This window comes from Falco punctatus (assembly GCF_963210335.1).
Source record: "Falco punctatus genome assembly, chromosome: 8".
In the NCBI taxonomy this organism is placed as follows: Eukaryota; Metazoa; Chordata; class Aves; order Falconiformes; family Falconidae; genus Falco; species Falco punctatus.
The window spans coordinates 21,623,164-21,641,707 of record NC_137588.1 but is presented as its reverse complement, the minus strand read 5'-3'; the positions used below and the strand labels follow the sequence as shown (position 1 = coordinate 21,641,707).

The 18,544-nt window shown below is 38.3% G+C and overlaps 1 protein-coding gene across 1 annotated transcript in view; it reads right to left on the bottom strand.

Annotated features, from left to right (window-relative positions):
• Window positions 1-18,542, bottom strand: part of LRP2 (LDL receptor related protein 2) — a 146,496-nt gene extending 127,954 nt beyond the window's left edge. The window contains 1 exon segment of the mRNA XM_080398878.1: window positions 2-18,542. Within this exon segment, the coding sequence (XP_080255004.1) occupies window positions 2-48 (47 nt within the window). The 5' untranslated portion in view covers window positions 49-18,542.
• Between the last annotated feature and the right edge of the window lie 2 nt (window positions 18,543-18,544).

The following is an 18,544-nucleotide window of genomic DNA, read 5'->3' as shown; positions in this document are numbered from 1 at the left end:
CAGACATTGCATAAAGCTCTTTATACCCGCCGGCCCCGGAACTAGCATGAGGGAATCAGGCACTGCTCCAGGCCCTGCAGCCACAGGCTGCCTCTGCCCCTCCTTCCACTCTTTGCAGGACAGGCAAGATGCTTCCAAGTCCCTGCACTTTGCAGACTTTGTATCAGAGCCCGTGGGTGCTACCTTTTGAGTAGATCAGGGGAATTCAGATAGCAAGTGAAATGCGTCCCGGGTTTTAGCGTCCCAAAGTGCTACAAACAAGAAAAGGATTTTTGACAACTTTGAAGAATGTCACAACGCCTACTTACCAATGCAGGGGATAAAGATTAAAACTCTTTACTATTATTGTTCCTCGCATAAATATTGTAAAAGAGAAACTGTAGGGATGAAACTTCTGCATTTTCTTAGCAGATAAATCCAGTTTGGTAAAGTTCTTTAGCTGAGAATGCTTAGGACGCCAGCTGGAGACACCTTACTCTGGTTCTAACTTTCCAACTGTGTGCAGCGCACGTGAAATGTCTGCCTATCTTTTACCGCTACCATTTCAGGAATCATATACCTACTCACAAGGGTAGAACACTGCAGCATATCACCAGGGAAAGATAAAGATATCCTAATACTTCAGTCTTGGGAAAAGGGCAAACACTTTGGAAGCTTTGCTTGCAGGATCAGAAGCACCATGCATAAACTGTGTGAACTTAAATCATTATTTTGGTTTATATTAGTCAGAAATAGTCTTCCATGGAGAAAATTTAGTTACGCCAAGCTATTCCTTTCTCTGTACCTGTGCACATGCATGTGAACAATGACTACTGTGCATACATACCATGGGAGAAAGATGGGTCTATTTCTCTTGCAAGAGGCTTTGTCAGATTAATTTTAATGACACCACCTTTATAAATTCCATATATTGTTTACATTAGCTTCATACCATGTTCATTATACAGCAGTGGGTATTTGCTGATATTGCAAGAGAACTTAAATGATATTTCAAAACATTAACTCTTCCACTTTTTCCAATGGACTGCAATTTCAATTAAAGGGTAGAGGTGTCTAGATTATTCTTGCAAAAGTTGTGTAGGAACATATTGTTGCTTATTACAAGATTGTGGTTTTTCTCCAGGTCGTGTAGGATGCTAATCCCTCTAAATCTTTCCGTAAAGGTTTTCTAACAAGATAGGAGGGGGGGTGGGGGGTGGAAGGGGGAAGGGGAAGAAGATGTGGCATGTAGGCTTTTGCAAGGTTGTGATTTATGCAGGTTCAGGGCTGTTTGGTGTAGTGGTACGACACAGCACCGGGGTCAAGCCACAAGAAACACTGGGGGCAGATCGGAATATTCAATTAGCTTCCTGGCACCTCTGAATCACAAAGAGAGGATAAGATCTCTCCATCACAAGATCCAGAGCTGCCGGGGGAGGGGGGGGGACCTGCCCTCTTCAAATCTCTCTCCTCCCTCCCACCCTCTCTCCTTTCACTGTAGGGGAACAGTGCTTGAAACATTCCTTTCTGCACGGAAGGACTTTTCCTATTGTTGTTTTCTTTGTGTTTCAGTGTTGCCAACTTACTGGAATTCTTGTCGTGGTTTCACAGCAAGGCTCAGGCTGACCAAACGGAACCAGCTGCGTTTGTGTATGGGGCCGCCGCTGCTTTAATCCCTCAACAACGCCGATGGGGAGGGAAGGAAGGGATCCTCTGAGGGTAGCAAGCAGATCTGCTGTGTGCAGATGGGTGCCTGAAAAGCCAACACACAGATTGACGGCCCTTAATTAGAAGGGGAGTTGTTTTAAGCAGTTCACACCTCAGCAACATGCAGACAGGGCAAACACTGCTTGGGAGCTATGTGTACTTTCTGTCACTATGTTTGAGGTGACCTGGATACAAGCTTTGGGAGGCACCTACCTATGTTTCACTCCCACACAGCTGGCAGCCAGAAGGTGTGGCTCCTGCCCCATTCACCATTACCATTTCTACACATCTATACTTCCCAGAGCAGTGGGCAAGAGGGATTTCTCAAACAGGAATGGTGGAGACTCTGTTCATAGTGAGGAGAAGCCCTGCGCTGAAACAGCGGGTCAAGCACTTCCCAGCCATTATACTTTGCACTCACACGACAAAATTTGCAGAGACAAATGAACTGATCAGCCCAGATGCTTCACTGCTGAAGAATGATTGCCACTAAGGAACCAGCATAGGACAATGTTTTTCTCTGTTTACTTCATCTAAAGTTTTGTCCTCTCACTTCACCGTGGCACTTCATCATCCTGCCAAAGGGACCTTGTCCTGCTGGACACCATCAGATAGGACTTCAGTGAGATTAGAGGTGCAAGATCTGACTCAAAACACCTCAGGGCTTTCCCATAACTACATCCATAATCACTCGTGTTAGTGTAACATACCTCTCCCTCTCAGCTTCCTGTTGACTAAGATACCAGCTGATTGTTCTCCGAGTGAACTAGATCTAGAGATTTTTAGTTAGGTTATTTCAGGTTTAAGAAGATGCAGACTATATCTGTTAGAAGGTTGGAGGGAGAAAACATAGGCAATGCAGTTGTTCACTGAACTCTGCTTTTAATTAAAAACCCAGTTTGGGATGTGTTTGCTTGCCTGGTTTTTGCTGTAAGCAAGCAATGATAAAAGCTGTTAAAGGTGTAGTTTAGAACAATGAACAACCAGCCACGTTGCTTACAGGTTAAAGATGCATGCTAAGCACAGAAGTTAAAAATTAAAAGTGTTGATTTTTGACCAGGGTTCAGTTCTAATTTAGTGTCCAAACTCATCCAATTCTTAACACAGATAGAAACACCAGGGTTGATGTATGACTAGGTAAAGATACAAAGCTGATGGTTAATTAAAAACATAAAATAAAACCAAACCACAAAAATATTCACTAAAAGAAACACTGGGTTAGATCTGCACTTGTAAACTTGTCTCTTCTGAACTTCTCAAGGCTAGGACAGTTTACAGAGGCTGAGGATCTGCCCAGTGCATTATCCAGTAAAGCTGTACTTGCCACCAGCATTCGGTAATCTTACAGTCGATCTGTCCTTGGATAAACCCAGGTTTTTCCACATAGAAAACATCCTACGTTACAAACTATATTTCCAATTTCATATTTCAAGCTTCATCATTAAATCCCATGCCTTTATCATGACAAGCTTTTTTATTATTTTTGTTTAATCATGCTAAAGCAAGGCTACCTGTAGCCATTCTCATTTTTTGAGAGAGTGTTGGTAATGAACACTCATAGAAATCTAAATTAAAGACTGTCTCTCTGCCCGAATAATAGTACAAATATGCAACAGCAGCAGTTAATTCTTCAGATTTCATCTGGTTTTGCTGTTCTACAGTTTAAAGTGTCCCATTTCTTTAATGGAACCTCTGTTTTAAAGCAAGCAACAATATTTGTGTGTTAGAGGATTCCTTCCTTAACAGGCAGAATTAATTTTTATATTAATTATCTATTATATTAATATGTATTATATTAATTAATATCAATGGAAGAAGTGTTTCTTTAGAGGTACTACTCAAGGCATTTCCTTCACCTAAGGCTCAATTCAGTTTGCATCAAACCCACGAGACTTCAGGGAGAGCAGACTTAGTTGTTTTCATGGGGCTCCACAGCAGCAGTGTGTATTTGGACTTTACCACTTAATCTTTCCAAATACACGTAGTGTGAGCAGAAGTTTCCATAAATAGCAAGTCACATTTTAGGGAATTTAGCTGCATCTTGTACAGAGAACCAGTAATGATTTCAACTCTACAACATATAGAAGAAAAAAGCAGAAAACAGCCCCAAGTTTCTGATATAAACTATATCACATTTCACAGTATCTAAAACAACAGCAGTCATTTGCCAGGGAGGCATTTTTTCCAAGGATTTAAAGAACAAACAAGAACCACCTTATCTAGACTAAGAAAAAGAGGGCCTTAGTTGATATGGTTCCCACACATCTAATGTATATTCGTAACTAGAGGACCAGTTTCCAGAAGACTGGATCAAAGGTGGATCCCCAGCCCACAGGAATGTGAGAAACATTGGAGGAGATGTGAATCAGGCCAAAAAAGAAATCACAGTCAGGATTGCACAATGCAGCTGGCACTGTGGCCAGAAGTTTCCTCAAGATCTCCTGGTTAGTGACACATTACAACTTCTCTCTTTCAATCTGGAATTGTATCACTGTGCCCTGGAATAAGCAGTAGTGCATCGGAACTGTGCACCATTTTTGGTAACTGCCACTGAACAAGTGAGACTAGTAGAAACACAGCCACTGAATGAGCTTCCAAACACTCCCTGTGTATTTCACCCACAGAACTGCACCTGTGATGGAGTTTGACAGTAACAGTACAGAGGTAAGAGAGTTATTGGGAAGGCAGAAGGAAGGGAGAAAGGTTAAGAAGCTTCCCGTTGTACCCTTCACCCTTTGGTCAGCACTGTCTGATCCAGCCTCCAAGTCCCTGTGCCTTGTCCTAGAGACACAGTCACAAAGGGCAGGCAATAATGCTTTGCTTAATCTCTAGTTACCAAAGTTCTTGGTACTTGCCTTACTGCAAGCAGACTTCTTTGGCACTTTCTCTGTCTCTGAGGAGCAGAGGTCCCCATTTTTGCTCCAGTTCATTGGCCCTTCAGTGCCTGCTCTACAAAGAAGCAACAGATGGAATTTTTACTTGAAAAGGAATGGGAGGTAAAGAGGCATTTCCAAATGACTTATTTTCTAAAAGCTTTTTAGGGTATTAACAAGAGAAATAAGATAGGCTGGAATAATTCTGAACACCCTTTACAAGAGTAGATTGAGCTACACTGAGAAAAAGGAAGACTTGAGTCCTTGTCTTCTTGATGTTTTTCAAACAACACCTCACTACAAACCAAGCTTGAGCAGCATTGCAAAACCACCAGTGCACATCACAAGAGCATTCACAGGGTAGAAAATAATTACTCTGTGATTATCTATCCTGGGTTTCATTGCATTCACATATAAAACAAAAGCAATAGAAATATTAGCATTTCCCACATTAATTTATGTCTTCTGTATGATAATTTTCCCTTTCAAGATTATGCATTTCAACACCATATTCCATAAAGCAGAAAAACACATAGCATATATTTCAAAGTAAGAAACAGTGTATCTTCACTTCTGAAGCCAGGAACTGGTTAATTACACAAGGATCTACTGTTTTTCATGGGATGCTAACTCATTCAATATATCACTCTTGGATAACCGATGAGGCAAAAACAGTGAAGGAAAGCCCCTGCCTCATGTATTGAAGAAATGTAATAGTAAATGAAACAAGAAAGAAGTTTCCCACACTACGGAGCACTACTCTAGCTCTGCCTAGGCCACAGCCTTTTTCTATATGATAGCAAGTCACCTAGAACTTCTGAAGCATTCGTCATTTTCTGATTTAAGACACCTGGACCTGTTTAGCAAAACCTGAAGCTCCCATTGCTGTAACCAAAGTTGATTAGAGCTGTGCTTTAAAAGTGTAATTAATACCAAGTACCCTGAAACTCCAAACCCTGGATATCTTTATTGAGGTGCCAAAAAACCCCGCCAAATCCAAAGGATATTTTAATCATTGATTCTGTGCATCCATTCCCTATGCATAAAAATCACATTAATCTCTCAGGTACTTTACAGATGAGAGCTAGAAAAAATTCTGAAAGGAAATTAGTAAGTTTCTTCCGAGTGAAAAGTAAGTAGTATAAAAGGCAATGGGAGAAAACAGTGTATCATCTACCTCAGCTATTGCTACAAGTACATACAGATGTGATAAGAGGTAACACTGAGTGAAGCTGGTGAGGCAAGATTACTCTTCTTTTATGTATCATTCAAACTCACTTCCCATAGAGTTAATTAAAAAACTTAATTACCAAATAGGCAACAGTATCTACCATGTGTTACATGCTAAATTACCTATTTTCATTGGTATACATCCCTATTAATAACAGATTTGAGGTCTGCTTAGGATAAACACCTTCTTAAGTGGAACTCTCACATACTAAGAACTGTCTCCTTCCTCCAACAGCCAGGATGAAATGCTTGAGAGATCACAAAAGCAGCCTATGAAAAGCACCTGAGAAGAGATAAATAACAAGCCTTCAGATCAGTAGTATTACTTCAAATTTCAGACCAAACGCAGGATAATAACAGTAAGCAAATGAGGACGCAAGTCAGCAGTATAGGGGTTGCAGGTAACAGATTCTCACAGTTTTGATAAGTATTTCAGAGCAGAGATTAACTGCTGCCTACTTAATAGAAAAGCCGAAAATAGGTCTTACTCTGTGAATTTTCTTGAACAAGCCTTCATGCTTATTGAAAAAGAAGACTAGACAGCAATAGGCCTATGAAACACAGTCTTTCCAAGAACAAAGTTACTCGGCGTTATGACCAAAATATAGCTACCCCGCAATACCCTGTGCATGCCAACCATTGATTTGTATACTGAGATATTTATTGTATAAATACATTTTGTTACATTAAATTAAATGGAAAAACAAAGAAAAAGATAGCTCAAGATAAGCCACATTTTAGCAATTCTTAACTGATTGCTAAGGAACAATACCCAAAATATTTGCTTTGAAAACAGTACCTGATTCAGCCAACCTGCAAAACTACTTTGACAAGAAGAGATCAAACTCATGAATGCATGAGGTCAAAAGGATTACAATAATTAAAAAAAGACCCTCTCTCCCCCTTGGGGAACTAGTTCACAGGAATGAGATATAGGACAGTTCAGTGAGCACAGACATTGGTAAGCAGGGTAACTTGCTTGAGAAGTCCACCCTTCCCCCTTTATCCATCTTCCCTTGAAGCTGCAGCATTGCAATTCATACTCCCTTTTGTCCCCTCAGTTGTGCAGGTCCTCAAGAGAGCACTGACTGCTATGCCTGCCTTACATCACAGTCCCACAAAAACAGGATAGAGCTGCAAATGGTAGTAGGGGGCAAAACACCATTAAACCAACTTTATTACTCATGCCAACATCTCATCAGGTCGTGCTTTACAACCCAGGAGAAATAGGGTAGCATGCCTGCAGAAGCTAGATCCACCTGAGCTACCATCAGCAGAGCATATAATGTTATTTTTATAGCCACTTGAAAGAACAGAGAATTGTGAGGTGGAAGTCTGCCATCAAAAAACAGCTTAATGATGTGGTTTGTGTTTTGCAAGATAGCTAACCGAATTCCTCCTTCCTCTCAGCACTCGTTCTTACATACAGAAGTTATTATTGTATAATCCAGTTCCAAAATTTAAGATTTTTCCTGATTAGGATACTTCCAAGGACCTCAGCACAGTAAAGGGTACCCCTGCTGTTTTACTGTTTTGAATACAGAGCAATCAACATTATTCAGGATGAGATCTGAAATTAAATCCGACAGTAAAGTTACTTTTCTGGTGCTTACCTTAAGAAATTTCAGACCTCGCATTTCTAATGCAGCTGCTCTGCACCATAAATTGAAGGGTATATTCAAGAAACTGGAACACATTCTTTAGTGATTTTGCCTAAATTTCCACTGGAACAGTAGTTCATGAGTTTGAAAAACTGTATAGAACAGAGCTATGCAACATACTTATTGTAATTACTGTGTCTTAGAAGGCTTTGGGAGGAGGTTGTTCATAGCTTTTTTTCCTCTTTAAGATAAACAGCTGTGCTTAAATGTCATTGTAAGTCAGAGCCACAAGCTATTAAAAGTAAATAGGAGGTTACATACCACATACCCCTAGATATTAAAACTCCTCTTGTTCCTTAAGAATGACTGTTTAATGTTTAGCTTTTCTAGAAAAACTGGAGCTATGTCACTTTGTGTCTAGGCACTTTAAGAGATACTAATGAAAATGCCCTAGGTCCCCATAATCCTTTGTGGCTGATTAGGTACAGTAGAAGAAGTTGTTTCATTAATTTGCAGGCCATGAGCTTGAACCCTCATATTGACCTGAAAGTAATGTTTTATTCATATTGTAGCATTGTAGTCAGAACTCCAGAAATAATTAAAAGGACAAGCCTCAAACCTTAGACCTTTGAATTATGAAGCTGGGTACCCAGTTAATTATTGCACAATGGAAAAAGGGGAGTGGGGACTCAGCAGTCCTGATATATTACTATTGCCATCTACCTGTGAAAAACTGATGGGTGATCAAGTACATACCAATAAGTATGTATTCAACTCCCAAAATGTTCAGATGATTTCCACAGGTCACTGTTAAAAAGCTTTCTTCTGGATCAAAAAAAAGTATTTAGACATTACGTTAAATTCTGGCTTCATTAGACTAACAAGAGAAAACTCCAAAGTTCAGTAGTTTTAGCTAAGATTCACCAGTAGTCAGTAGCTCCCCATAGCCATTATTCAAATGAAACACAAGATGTCTGGATCTACTGCAGGAAGAGAAGGTGGTATTTTTCAAGAAGAAATGACAAAAACCCATGCCTGACTTCAGAAACTAGATATCTAGTTGTCCTAGGTACAAGCAAGAACTCATTATAGAAAACATTCAATATTTCCAGTCAACCTTTCAGACAATCAGTCCCCTGAATTTTTATTAGCTGTTGTTTCTGATTGATCCTCAAGGCTTGTTAACCTTTTGAGTATAATAAAAGTATTCAACCTGTAGAGCAAAGGTACATATATATGAATGGTGAAGTTCTCATTTAAAAAGCTGTCACCATCCAACAGGCAGATGATGATACTAAGAAATGCTGAAGTAAAAGCTGCTAATCCATATTTACTTTTTCCAGCAGAAGTCAATGTCTCTCTCTTCCAATTCAGCAATCAAAGAAACCTAGCAAAAATGCAAGACATTTACATCCTCTGTAACTAACACAGGCTTCCCACACCATCCTTGTAATACAATTTAGTCATATCAGTTCCTTCATGCACCTCATTGCCAATAACCACTGTTTATTCCATCTTGCTTGGGCTTTGACAGATCTCATTAATGTAGTAATACATTAGCTTTAGACAGGCTTTTTCATATTTTAAATCAATTTATATAAGTGAGCTTCAATAAAATTTACAGAACACATTCAAAACACATTAAACTTCTATCATTTTTACTATCAGCCAACTTTTCTAAATGTCACCAGACTACAACTGTTTCAAATATTGAAGCACTGACTACAATCCACAGATACTCAAATTACATATAAAGTTATCACCAACACTTTTTCCACTACCGCACCAAAGTCTTTTTGATGAAAGAGAACATTAAAGCCAAATCTTGCTCTTAAAGCTACAGCACCAAGAACCATTTACTATTCTCTTAATGGACATCATGCTCTTCCCTTTGTTTATTTCTGTCGCTATACTCTCACTTATCCCAGTATGGATTACATATTCTTCTAAAATGCCATTTCCTTTTCCTTTTTTCCTTCCTTCCCAATATATTGTCATCTTCCTAATACCTCCTTGCAGGCATTAATTTATTTCTTTAAAGAGTAAGTTACAAAAGATAGCAAACAGGACTGCAAAAAAAAAAAAAAGTAATCAACATGTGCAGTAGTTCTTACTACTCTTCTGTAAAGTGACGTACTGATCAAGTTGCAGTACAAGATATAAAGTCAGATTTACAACTCTGAAGCTGCTGGTTTGAACTAACTAAACAGCATAAAAATGTCATACAAACTGAATATGGTTTAGGGTCACCAGAGCAGATCCTACGCCAGACCACAACGACAATGTATACCAGGAAGAGATGAAGGTATAACACTAGAGCCTGTATGTTTTCGCCTAGTTTCCAGTGATCCCTGGACAACTATATGTGAGGTAGAGCAGTTTGTTGACTAGTTACTATGCCTGTGATGTTTAAATCCCCATAAACCAGGATTAGGAAAGGACAAAAGGTACTTTAAAGCCACCTGTCATCATCTCACACTCATCCCCAGTTAAACACAGTGAAAGACTAGGGGTTTGTGGGCAGTTTTCCATTTTAGTTTGACCTTTAGGTTTTAACAGTATAATAATCAGGTTAAATTAGAAGAAAGCTATTCAAAACATCATTGCCTCTGGGATTCATTTAAGGGTTAGAATATAAGAATAAGGGAATTCCCATATTCTAGAATACCAAAGAGAATCATTATAATTTTTGAGATTAAAAAAACCTGTCACAATGACCAGTTTCCACAGGGACATAATTGCACTCCATGCCCTCCATCATATGCTACAGGAGATGCCTTTTTTTTTCCTCATAGCAAAAGGTATTTTTCCATGGGTCACATTCCCAAAATCAGGTTAAAGAATTTATCATCCCTGCTCATGTTTCACTGTTTCTAAATACAGAGGACATAAGGATATTTCAAGTAATGCTTTTCATTAAAACTTAGTACCTAGGAGCCTAATCATATTTTTACACCAATCCATCCAATTAACTCTTAATTCTAATTGAAACTTTGGGTGCCACTATCAAATAAGTGTATAAATTATTCTCATAATTATTTTATTACTAAAGCCTGAATAATAACTGCACTGGACACGAGTATTTTCAGTGTTTTTAAGGCGTGTACATATTAATATGTACTTCAATTTTTACGTATGGACATGCACAGATTCTGAATATAAAATTTAAATGCTATCTCCTGCTCTGGAAAACACAGTAATATATTAACTGATGCTTGCAACCTGCTTACATGGATTTATGATAAAACCATTCTGCTACCATAGCAATTGCTAGCTAGCGAAGTTCCATGTATTGCTTTCAAAATTTCAAAATCCAGTACTACATTTTAAAGCATTATTAGCAGTGTCTAAAGATCAGATAAGCATTTGTAGGGTAGGAAAATTCAGTCTGCACACTAAGGTTTAATTCTGGTATCAAATCAATGCTAGAAAATTAGCCTCCAAGATACAAGGTATTGGGATGATTTACAGATGCTATGGAAGTCAGAGATCCTTTTTCCCTTCTTTCCTCTTGCTACATCTCTTCCATGGCATTCCCTCATCCAGCTGTTGGGCAGGGCACAATTGTAAGCAGCCCTTAGTATGTGCATTACGGCTACAGACAACCCAGGAACACAGCTGTACTTCCTGCAATTAAATTGAAAATATCTTCCTTGGATTAAATTCCTTTTGTCCCTTTTGTATTTGTGAAGAACAGGAGTAGACAAACATGATGTTGACTCAGTGTACAAGTTCAATTATACCAGTAAATTTTACAGAAAAAAAGCACAGAACTAGCCTGCTGTCATTTTGGATGATTTGGGGAGAGGAGTAAGGAAGAAGAAAAAAAAAGTGGGTGCATCTTCCACTGTCTCCACCACAGCCCATTCTCCCAGATGTGCTCAATCTGAACATACTATATAGCACAGAGACTCTCACGCCAGATTCCCAAACAGAAGCTTTGCCCTTGATTTAAACATCTACAGAAATACTGCATTTGGTGTTTTTGATACATTGCTGGCACACTTGCTGAAGCAAAAAATCAGTTGGCAATAGGCTGCATTGAACCTTCTACACAAAATAGTTCAGTATTCTTAGGGATTTCATCACACACTTGCTCTTGTAGTATCTATGTAACTCATTGCTCAGTTTAGAATCTAGTCACAAAAGGGAGAGGCCAAAAATAAATGCAAATCACTATAAACAATTCAAAAATACACTAAATATTGGTTTGGTAGTTTTACCCTACAAGATAATAAAATACTCCCTTTCAGTTTTAACGTCATTTTGATCTTTATGTCTGTATTCTCCTATCTGCCAAACAAAGCAGAGATCTTTGCTACTGTCACTTGTTTCCTTAAGATAAAAAAATATATTGGCGAGGAGAAGTTTTGTGGTTAATTCACAAACAGAGGTAAAGTTTTATGGGCAACAGTCGTATTTACATTTTCAGACTATTGAAGTTTGTAACTCTTAATAGCTTGCTGAATTCAGGTTTGGTTTATTTAAACTACCTGGCAGAATCCTCTCAGATTTTGGTTTGTGTTTCTTTTAGTATTTGGTTTACACAATTTTCCAGCAAGAATGAATGACAAAAAGAAGTCAACAGGATCTTTTCTATCAACTCAATTGCAACATCAAAAAATAGGTGTTTCACATCCACATTTGCAGAAACATGCCCTAATTTCCTTGAATTTAAATCTATGTTGTGACATGCTAGAACCTGACTCAAATTCTGCAGCTAGTCTTTTCTCAGCAAATATCTTCAGGTGAAAAAGTGGGAGATGGTTGGAAGAAAGCCTGGTTCTTTTAATCTTATCTAAGCACTCCTGAAAGGAGTTACAGCTGAAGATAAGGGATGTTATGTCACGTGCCTTTTCTGCCTTAGAGTTCTTATCATGTATAGGGAATAACCCCATTTCTACAACACCAATTTTAAGCTACTGCAATTCCAGCATCTTTACAAGAGATGTTCCTGATAAGCACAAATATGAAGAGAACCAGGCATAGTCATAACATTTAACTGTGACAGTAAAATTAGGGCTACCATCTACTGCCACTGCAACGCCAAGTTAAAAAAAAAAAATAAAAGCCATGCTTGGCCTTTGAAGTGATCTTTACTTTGGCTGCTCCTGGCTAAAAGGTTTACAGGGAGGAGGAGAATTTTTTCCTGATCTCTGAGGTGACATTTAACAGACCTGGGAAACAGACATCAACTGTGAGGGTCTACTCAGGAAGGCCTATGGCATGAATGACTTCTAAAAGCAAATGAAAGAGTAATGCTTTCAGTACACTTAACATCTCATTCTCTGACAAAAGATTTCTTCCTTCTTGACTTTATCTTCCTTTTGATATGAACCATTACCCACAGGGCTGAGATGGACCAAATACCTGACACAGTAACAACTGTTGGAAAGAAACACACAAGAATCGAAGAATCTTACATCAAAATCCTAGTAAACTGCAAATTTCTCCTGCTTGCATTTGGCAGAGTACCTGCCCTAACTATGCTAAACAGCATGCTTTATACTATACAATGATCAAAACCAGAAGCAACCACTTCTAGTTCAGGCAACTTCACACTTTTTATTATTTTAAAATTCTTCCACTAGAACTTTATATATTTAGACTGGGTAAGAAGTTCTACTCTAAATCAAATCCCCAAGAGGTTCTTAAGCCAAGGAGGCAAGAAGGTCTAAGATCCACTGCTTTCTACCACACTACAAGTACTGCAAGCAACAGGCACTGCAGGTACAAGTGGTTGCTGCTTTGTCTATGTCAGGCTTTGTGAACGTGCAGAAAAAAACCCATACCGCTGTTTCCCTCAACCTTACTACCGCATCATCCACCACCTTCTCCCAGTTCCCAGTTACAGTTTAGAAGCATCATCCCAGAAATTCAGCAACCTTTACAGGCATGTGGTAGTTGTCATTATATAATTAATGGAAGAGAGTTTTGAACCGTATTTTGGGCAGTTCTGTCCCACAGCGCCCCCAGCACGTCCAATCTCTACAAATCAACGTGAAGTAATTAAAGATGCTCCACAAAAAAAGCTACAATCTGTAAGGTATATATCTGCAGCTAACATGTCTACATAAAAAGTTGCTTAGTTGGAACATAAAAGGTGCAGTGAAGATGCTTCAGGATCCTGCTCACAGAAGGTACTTTGACATTCTAATTCAGCTAGTATTTGAAGTTATCACAGTTCAACATACAGTCTCAAGAATATAACAAATCCAGCACTGAAGAGTTTCTTAATTTTAACTGTGAGGAACATTCCCTCCCAGTTATGTCAGCACTACCACCTCACTCTTGAAAAGCAAGTTCATCAGGGAAAAAGTTTCCTGAAAACATAAGCAATAAATGCAGGTAATTAAAAGAAGTGGGGGAAGGAGCAGGCTGATAGGCTAGCTTTGGATCTCAAAAAAGACAGGAAAGATGAGCTCATTTTGGAAAACTTCTGAAATTAATTTTGTTTAACTAGTACTATATCTTCATGCATTCCCTTGAATTATACTTTTCTGAAAATCTTCTTACTCTGAGACAATTCAAAACAGAATTAATTTTAACCATGAAAACATAACAGAATGTTTTGAATCAGCATTTTCATTTCAGCTGAATCATTAATAGTCTGAGCCCCATTCACAAACAGAGCTTGGCAAAACTCATTTACTGCTGCCTGATGTTGCCCAAGTAATTTTTTATCTCCCTGCCTGTCAGGTGAAGATATGGACAACATAAGGAAATGTAATATAGCCTTAGACATTTACTGTACATGCAATATCCAAAGCTCAATTAAGAATACCTTTGGGAAGAGAGTGTAGACATGTTATCTTTAAAAAAACACTTTATTTTCTGCGGGTCAGAACAATTGAGGCTTTTCAAGTGGTTTTCAGAAGAGAAGGCTGAAGGTCTGTCACATGAGATTAACTCTTAAAAGGACTAGTTCTTATACAAAGGAAGTGCATGCAAAGGGCAGTAATAAACGAAGCAGACTAGGTTAACTAACAAAGCCGGCTAGGTTAACTAACAAAGCCTATATCTCAGTCATTTTAGCAGCCAATGTTATCCATACAAAAGATCTTACTTCCCACCCCTCTTTTTTTCTACTTCAAGGACACCTCCAGTAGGCCATGCTCCATTACATGCCAGTGCTTGCTCAGCAGTTATTTATGATAGCATTCCACAGGTAAAGGAGGAGGAAAGGCCAGCTATTCCTATCTACATATTTCTGATCCATAGCTAAAGTGCAATGCCCAAACAGACCATTCAACAGAAAAACAAAACTACAAAACCACATTACATGTTTTGGTCTGTTTTTGAAGCAGTGGTTATAGTCATAGCACTGCTACTCCTACATGACAGAAAAATTTCCTGAGTTTTTTTTTAAAAAAATGTTAGTCGTAGTACTGAGATTAATAGCCTTGCTCCATCAGTCATCTCAAAATAAATCACTGCAGTCAGCAATGCCCACAAAACGTTCCTACTTGAGCCAAGACTGACACCCAGTGGCCACGTCGCAAATGTTTTTACTTTTTTTTTTCTTGTATGCCAACTATAAGAACTGAGATTCCACAGTGAGATTCTACTCCAGACCTTCAGCCTTCTCTCCTGAAAACCACTTGGAAAGCTTCAGTTGTTCTATAGCGTAAATAATAGAAAAATAAATCCGCTGAAAACTCACACTATATATAAACTGGTTTTCTTAAGAGCCTCTAACAAGGCAGATGTTTTGGGGCACTATGCACTTGCATTTAACCCATTTAGAATACCACAGGCTTTAAAAAAGGTAGAGAATCTAGTTCCACCTCTCTAATCATTACAGTTAATAGATGATAATACCAGAAGGAAAGGAAAAACATGTTTGATACTAAAGCACTGTGGTAAAGTTAATTACTTCAGAAATGGACATTTATTTTCTCTGTTTCCACACAATCCTTTTTACAAGGATTACAAACTGTAAGCATGGTATTACATGCAAGTATTAGTGATTAATTAGTTACTGATTTCACTTGATGCCATGTTAATGTACAGGTTCTAGCCATTGAACTTCAGTCTAACAAGGGAAGTAATTCTTTGTGGAAGTAGAATACACAACACATGTAAAATTATCATCATACATGGAAAACACGAGTTTACTTTCTATATCTCTTGTTTCATTCATCTCAAAAGCATCAATACCATAATAGGTAAGTCTATTTTGATTGGGGGTGTATCATTAAATCTAACTGAGCAATAGGTAAGTCATGTACTGGTTTGTGAGATATTTCAAAATAAAAAGGCTTATTTTATTCTCCCTCAAAGACACTAGCTGTTACGATTTTGTTTATGTGTGGTGCCTCAACAGGCATAACTACATAGAGCTAACATTTCAGCTTATCCAAAGATGGTATAGTAGAGTTTTGTGATCTTAGCAGCAAGTACTTTCTTTATCATATGCCCCATCTTTGGTAAACACTTAGCAGCATGAACCTTCAATATGATTAACAAAATATGGCAGAATGATACAAATATCAGTAGGCTATCATTACAAGTGGTTATTATCTCCCTAACACTATCAGCAGTTTAGCAAACACATCCAAGCCATAAAGCAGCACTTACCAGATTAACAGAATGAGATTCTCCACTGAAAGGTGGGAGAGTATCATCGATCCAGCAAAGTCGTGTTTTAGCTGGTAAAACACAGCTTTGCTGGATTAGTGTTACTGTTTCACCAGCTAAAACACCCAAGAATCATTTCTTTCAGAGGCACTAGACTTCCCATCACAACAAGTGAAAACTTCAATATCCTGAAAAGTCTGAGACAAAAGTCTCTTCATTTTGAGTCTGAGCTACAGTTAGTCTTCCTCAGACAGTGTATCAATTTCAACAATAGTAATAGTATCTTGAAATTGTAAGTCTATTTGGAAGAGATGATGCAAATCTTCTCTCAAAATCATTTTAGATGGAATATGAATGCTGCACGATGCCAATTATGAACTGTCAGTTGCTTGATCTGAAGTATTTCAGCTTCCCATTTGATGGTAATAGGAGAAAGTAGAAAAGGCACAAAAAGGCTACCAGGAGATTTTTCTTTATAGCACAAGCCATATCAGAGTATTCTAGGTTTAAATATTAGAGTACATGTTTTGCAGTGCAGATTCCAGAAGACCTATTGCTGAAAAGATACTCAGTTCAGCAATAGCACAGGATAGTACTGTGGTAGCATCTATGCATTCAAATATCTGCAAGCGGGTCAATCAGATCATCTGCTGAAACACAAACCACTTAGAAACAAGTCATTCAGAGTACCTGTAGGTTTTATAAGAAATTTTGTCTGTTGTTCCTTAAAAGGCATAGAACACTTAGCACGCAGATTTATAAAATACTAGCAGTTACAGAAGACTGGAGTCTACAGTTTAGTGTCCATACCATCTATACCTGGTGCAAAACATTACATTCACTTTTAGTCTATGTAAACTGAGTTAGAAGCTTAATACTAATACCAGTAAAGATGTAAAGATCCTTTCTGTGTAGCAGCTATTCTTTCCTGCATCAGGGCCATGTCTATAGCCAGCAGTGACTGATATGAGCCAGAAGTGGATACACCTGGAAAAGTGCAAGGACACATGACTGTGAGCTCAGTAAAACAGAAGGTTCTCTCAAATGTGTTCCTTTTTGTTCTCTCTATTCTTGCAGCAATGTACACAGCTGAAAACTTCTTACCACTGTCCCATATTCATTCAGTGAATACAGAAAAGATAACCCAAAACACCTTGAATCCCTAGACTGTTTTTATTCAGTAGCCAAATTTCCTCATTTTCCATAAGCACACAAATCACTGATATTTTCAAGACACCTTGTAACTGCCCCAGTACTACTCTCTGCACAGCTCTGGAGACAGGGAACATCCTGCTGTCCTCTTTTGATATCTAACAGGGCCTTCATAGCCTGAGTTGAGGGAAGAAACACTCCTTTTAAGAGTGATGCTCCAATCATTTGCACAAAGAACGTCTGAGAAAGTATTTGGGAAAATTACTTCCAAGTTTCTTTTCCTATCTCTACATTTCAAAGGTAAAGCTGCTGAGTTTCATTATTATGTAAGGACTTGGAGTTAAGTAAATATTATTTTGACTACAGTTGACAATATGGTTCATGTGGCAATTAGAATGTCTAAAGTCATGCTAACATTCAGACTTTTTGGTATCTTGTATTTTTAATACTGAAAAAGGTATAGGTGAAACTACTTAAAGTTGTGCTTGCACATGCTATTTAACTTTCAACTTAAGTACTTGTAAAGCCATGCCATTCCATTTCAAATTTTACTTAAACTAATATTTATATATTTTTACATACAGTTAAAGAAAGAAGATATGTCAGTTCATGGTAAGGAAGAGCCTTATCAATATTTTTTCTTCTCTGGCATATGAAGGTAACAAGTCCACAACTAGCTTAATACATTTCTTTGAATTCAGGAGCTTCAGCATGCACAGCTGCAAAACTACCAATAGAAATTTAAAAATTTATTACTGAAATGAAAACATTGTTGAAATAAACCCCATCATCATTAATAGATTAGTTTCTACAGCTACCATCTGAGCCAGAAAAACAAGTGAACTTGGATTTTTGCTAGGCTAGATACAAAGAATTAAAGCAGAATGTATTTCAAATGGTAGATGCTTATAGAAAATTATTACCGTCCTTCAGTAAGCCAATTCTTACCTAAACAAACCAATAATTTTCTTCACTACAAAAAACTGTGTTAGACTAGCACTGAATGTGTTACATCACTTTTTTTAATATTTAAGTAAAAACATTGCCTCCTTCCCTCAGCTTCACACCACGGACTGTATTCTTACACTCTTGCAAGAGGCATAAGTCAACTCTGCAGTAGAAACCAAGTCTCCAGTGCAAAAAGCCACTAGCCATTTTGTTCCTCACACTAATGTCTCCACTCCCGGAAAGACATTCCCCTCAGCTTAAACGTCCATCTGTCTGTCAGGCACAGGAGACCCTTACAGTAGCCGCTGAGAAAAGCCAAGCTGCTTGCCCTCAGAAGCAGAGCCGTGTGTACACAGAGCTGCTGCAGTAGCTTCAGCTGTATGTACTAGCTAAACAGCAAAAGACAATCAGACTTCGCTTTTAAAATTTTTTGTTATTTCCTCATAGGGATTGCCGCCAATACCGCGCCAGCCG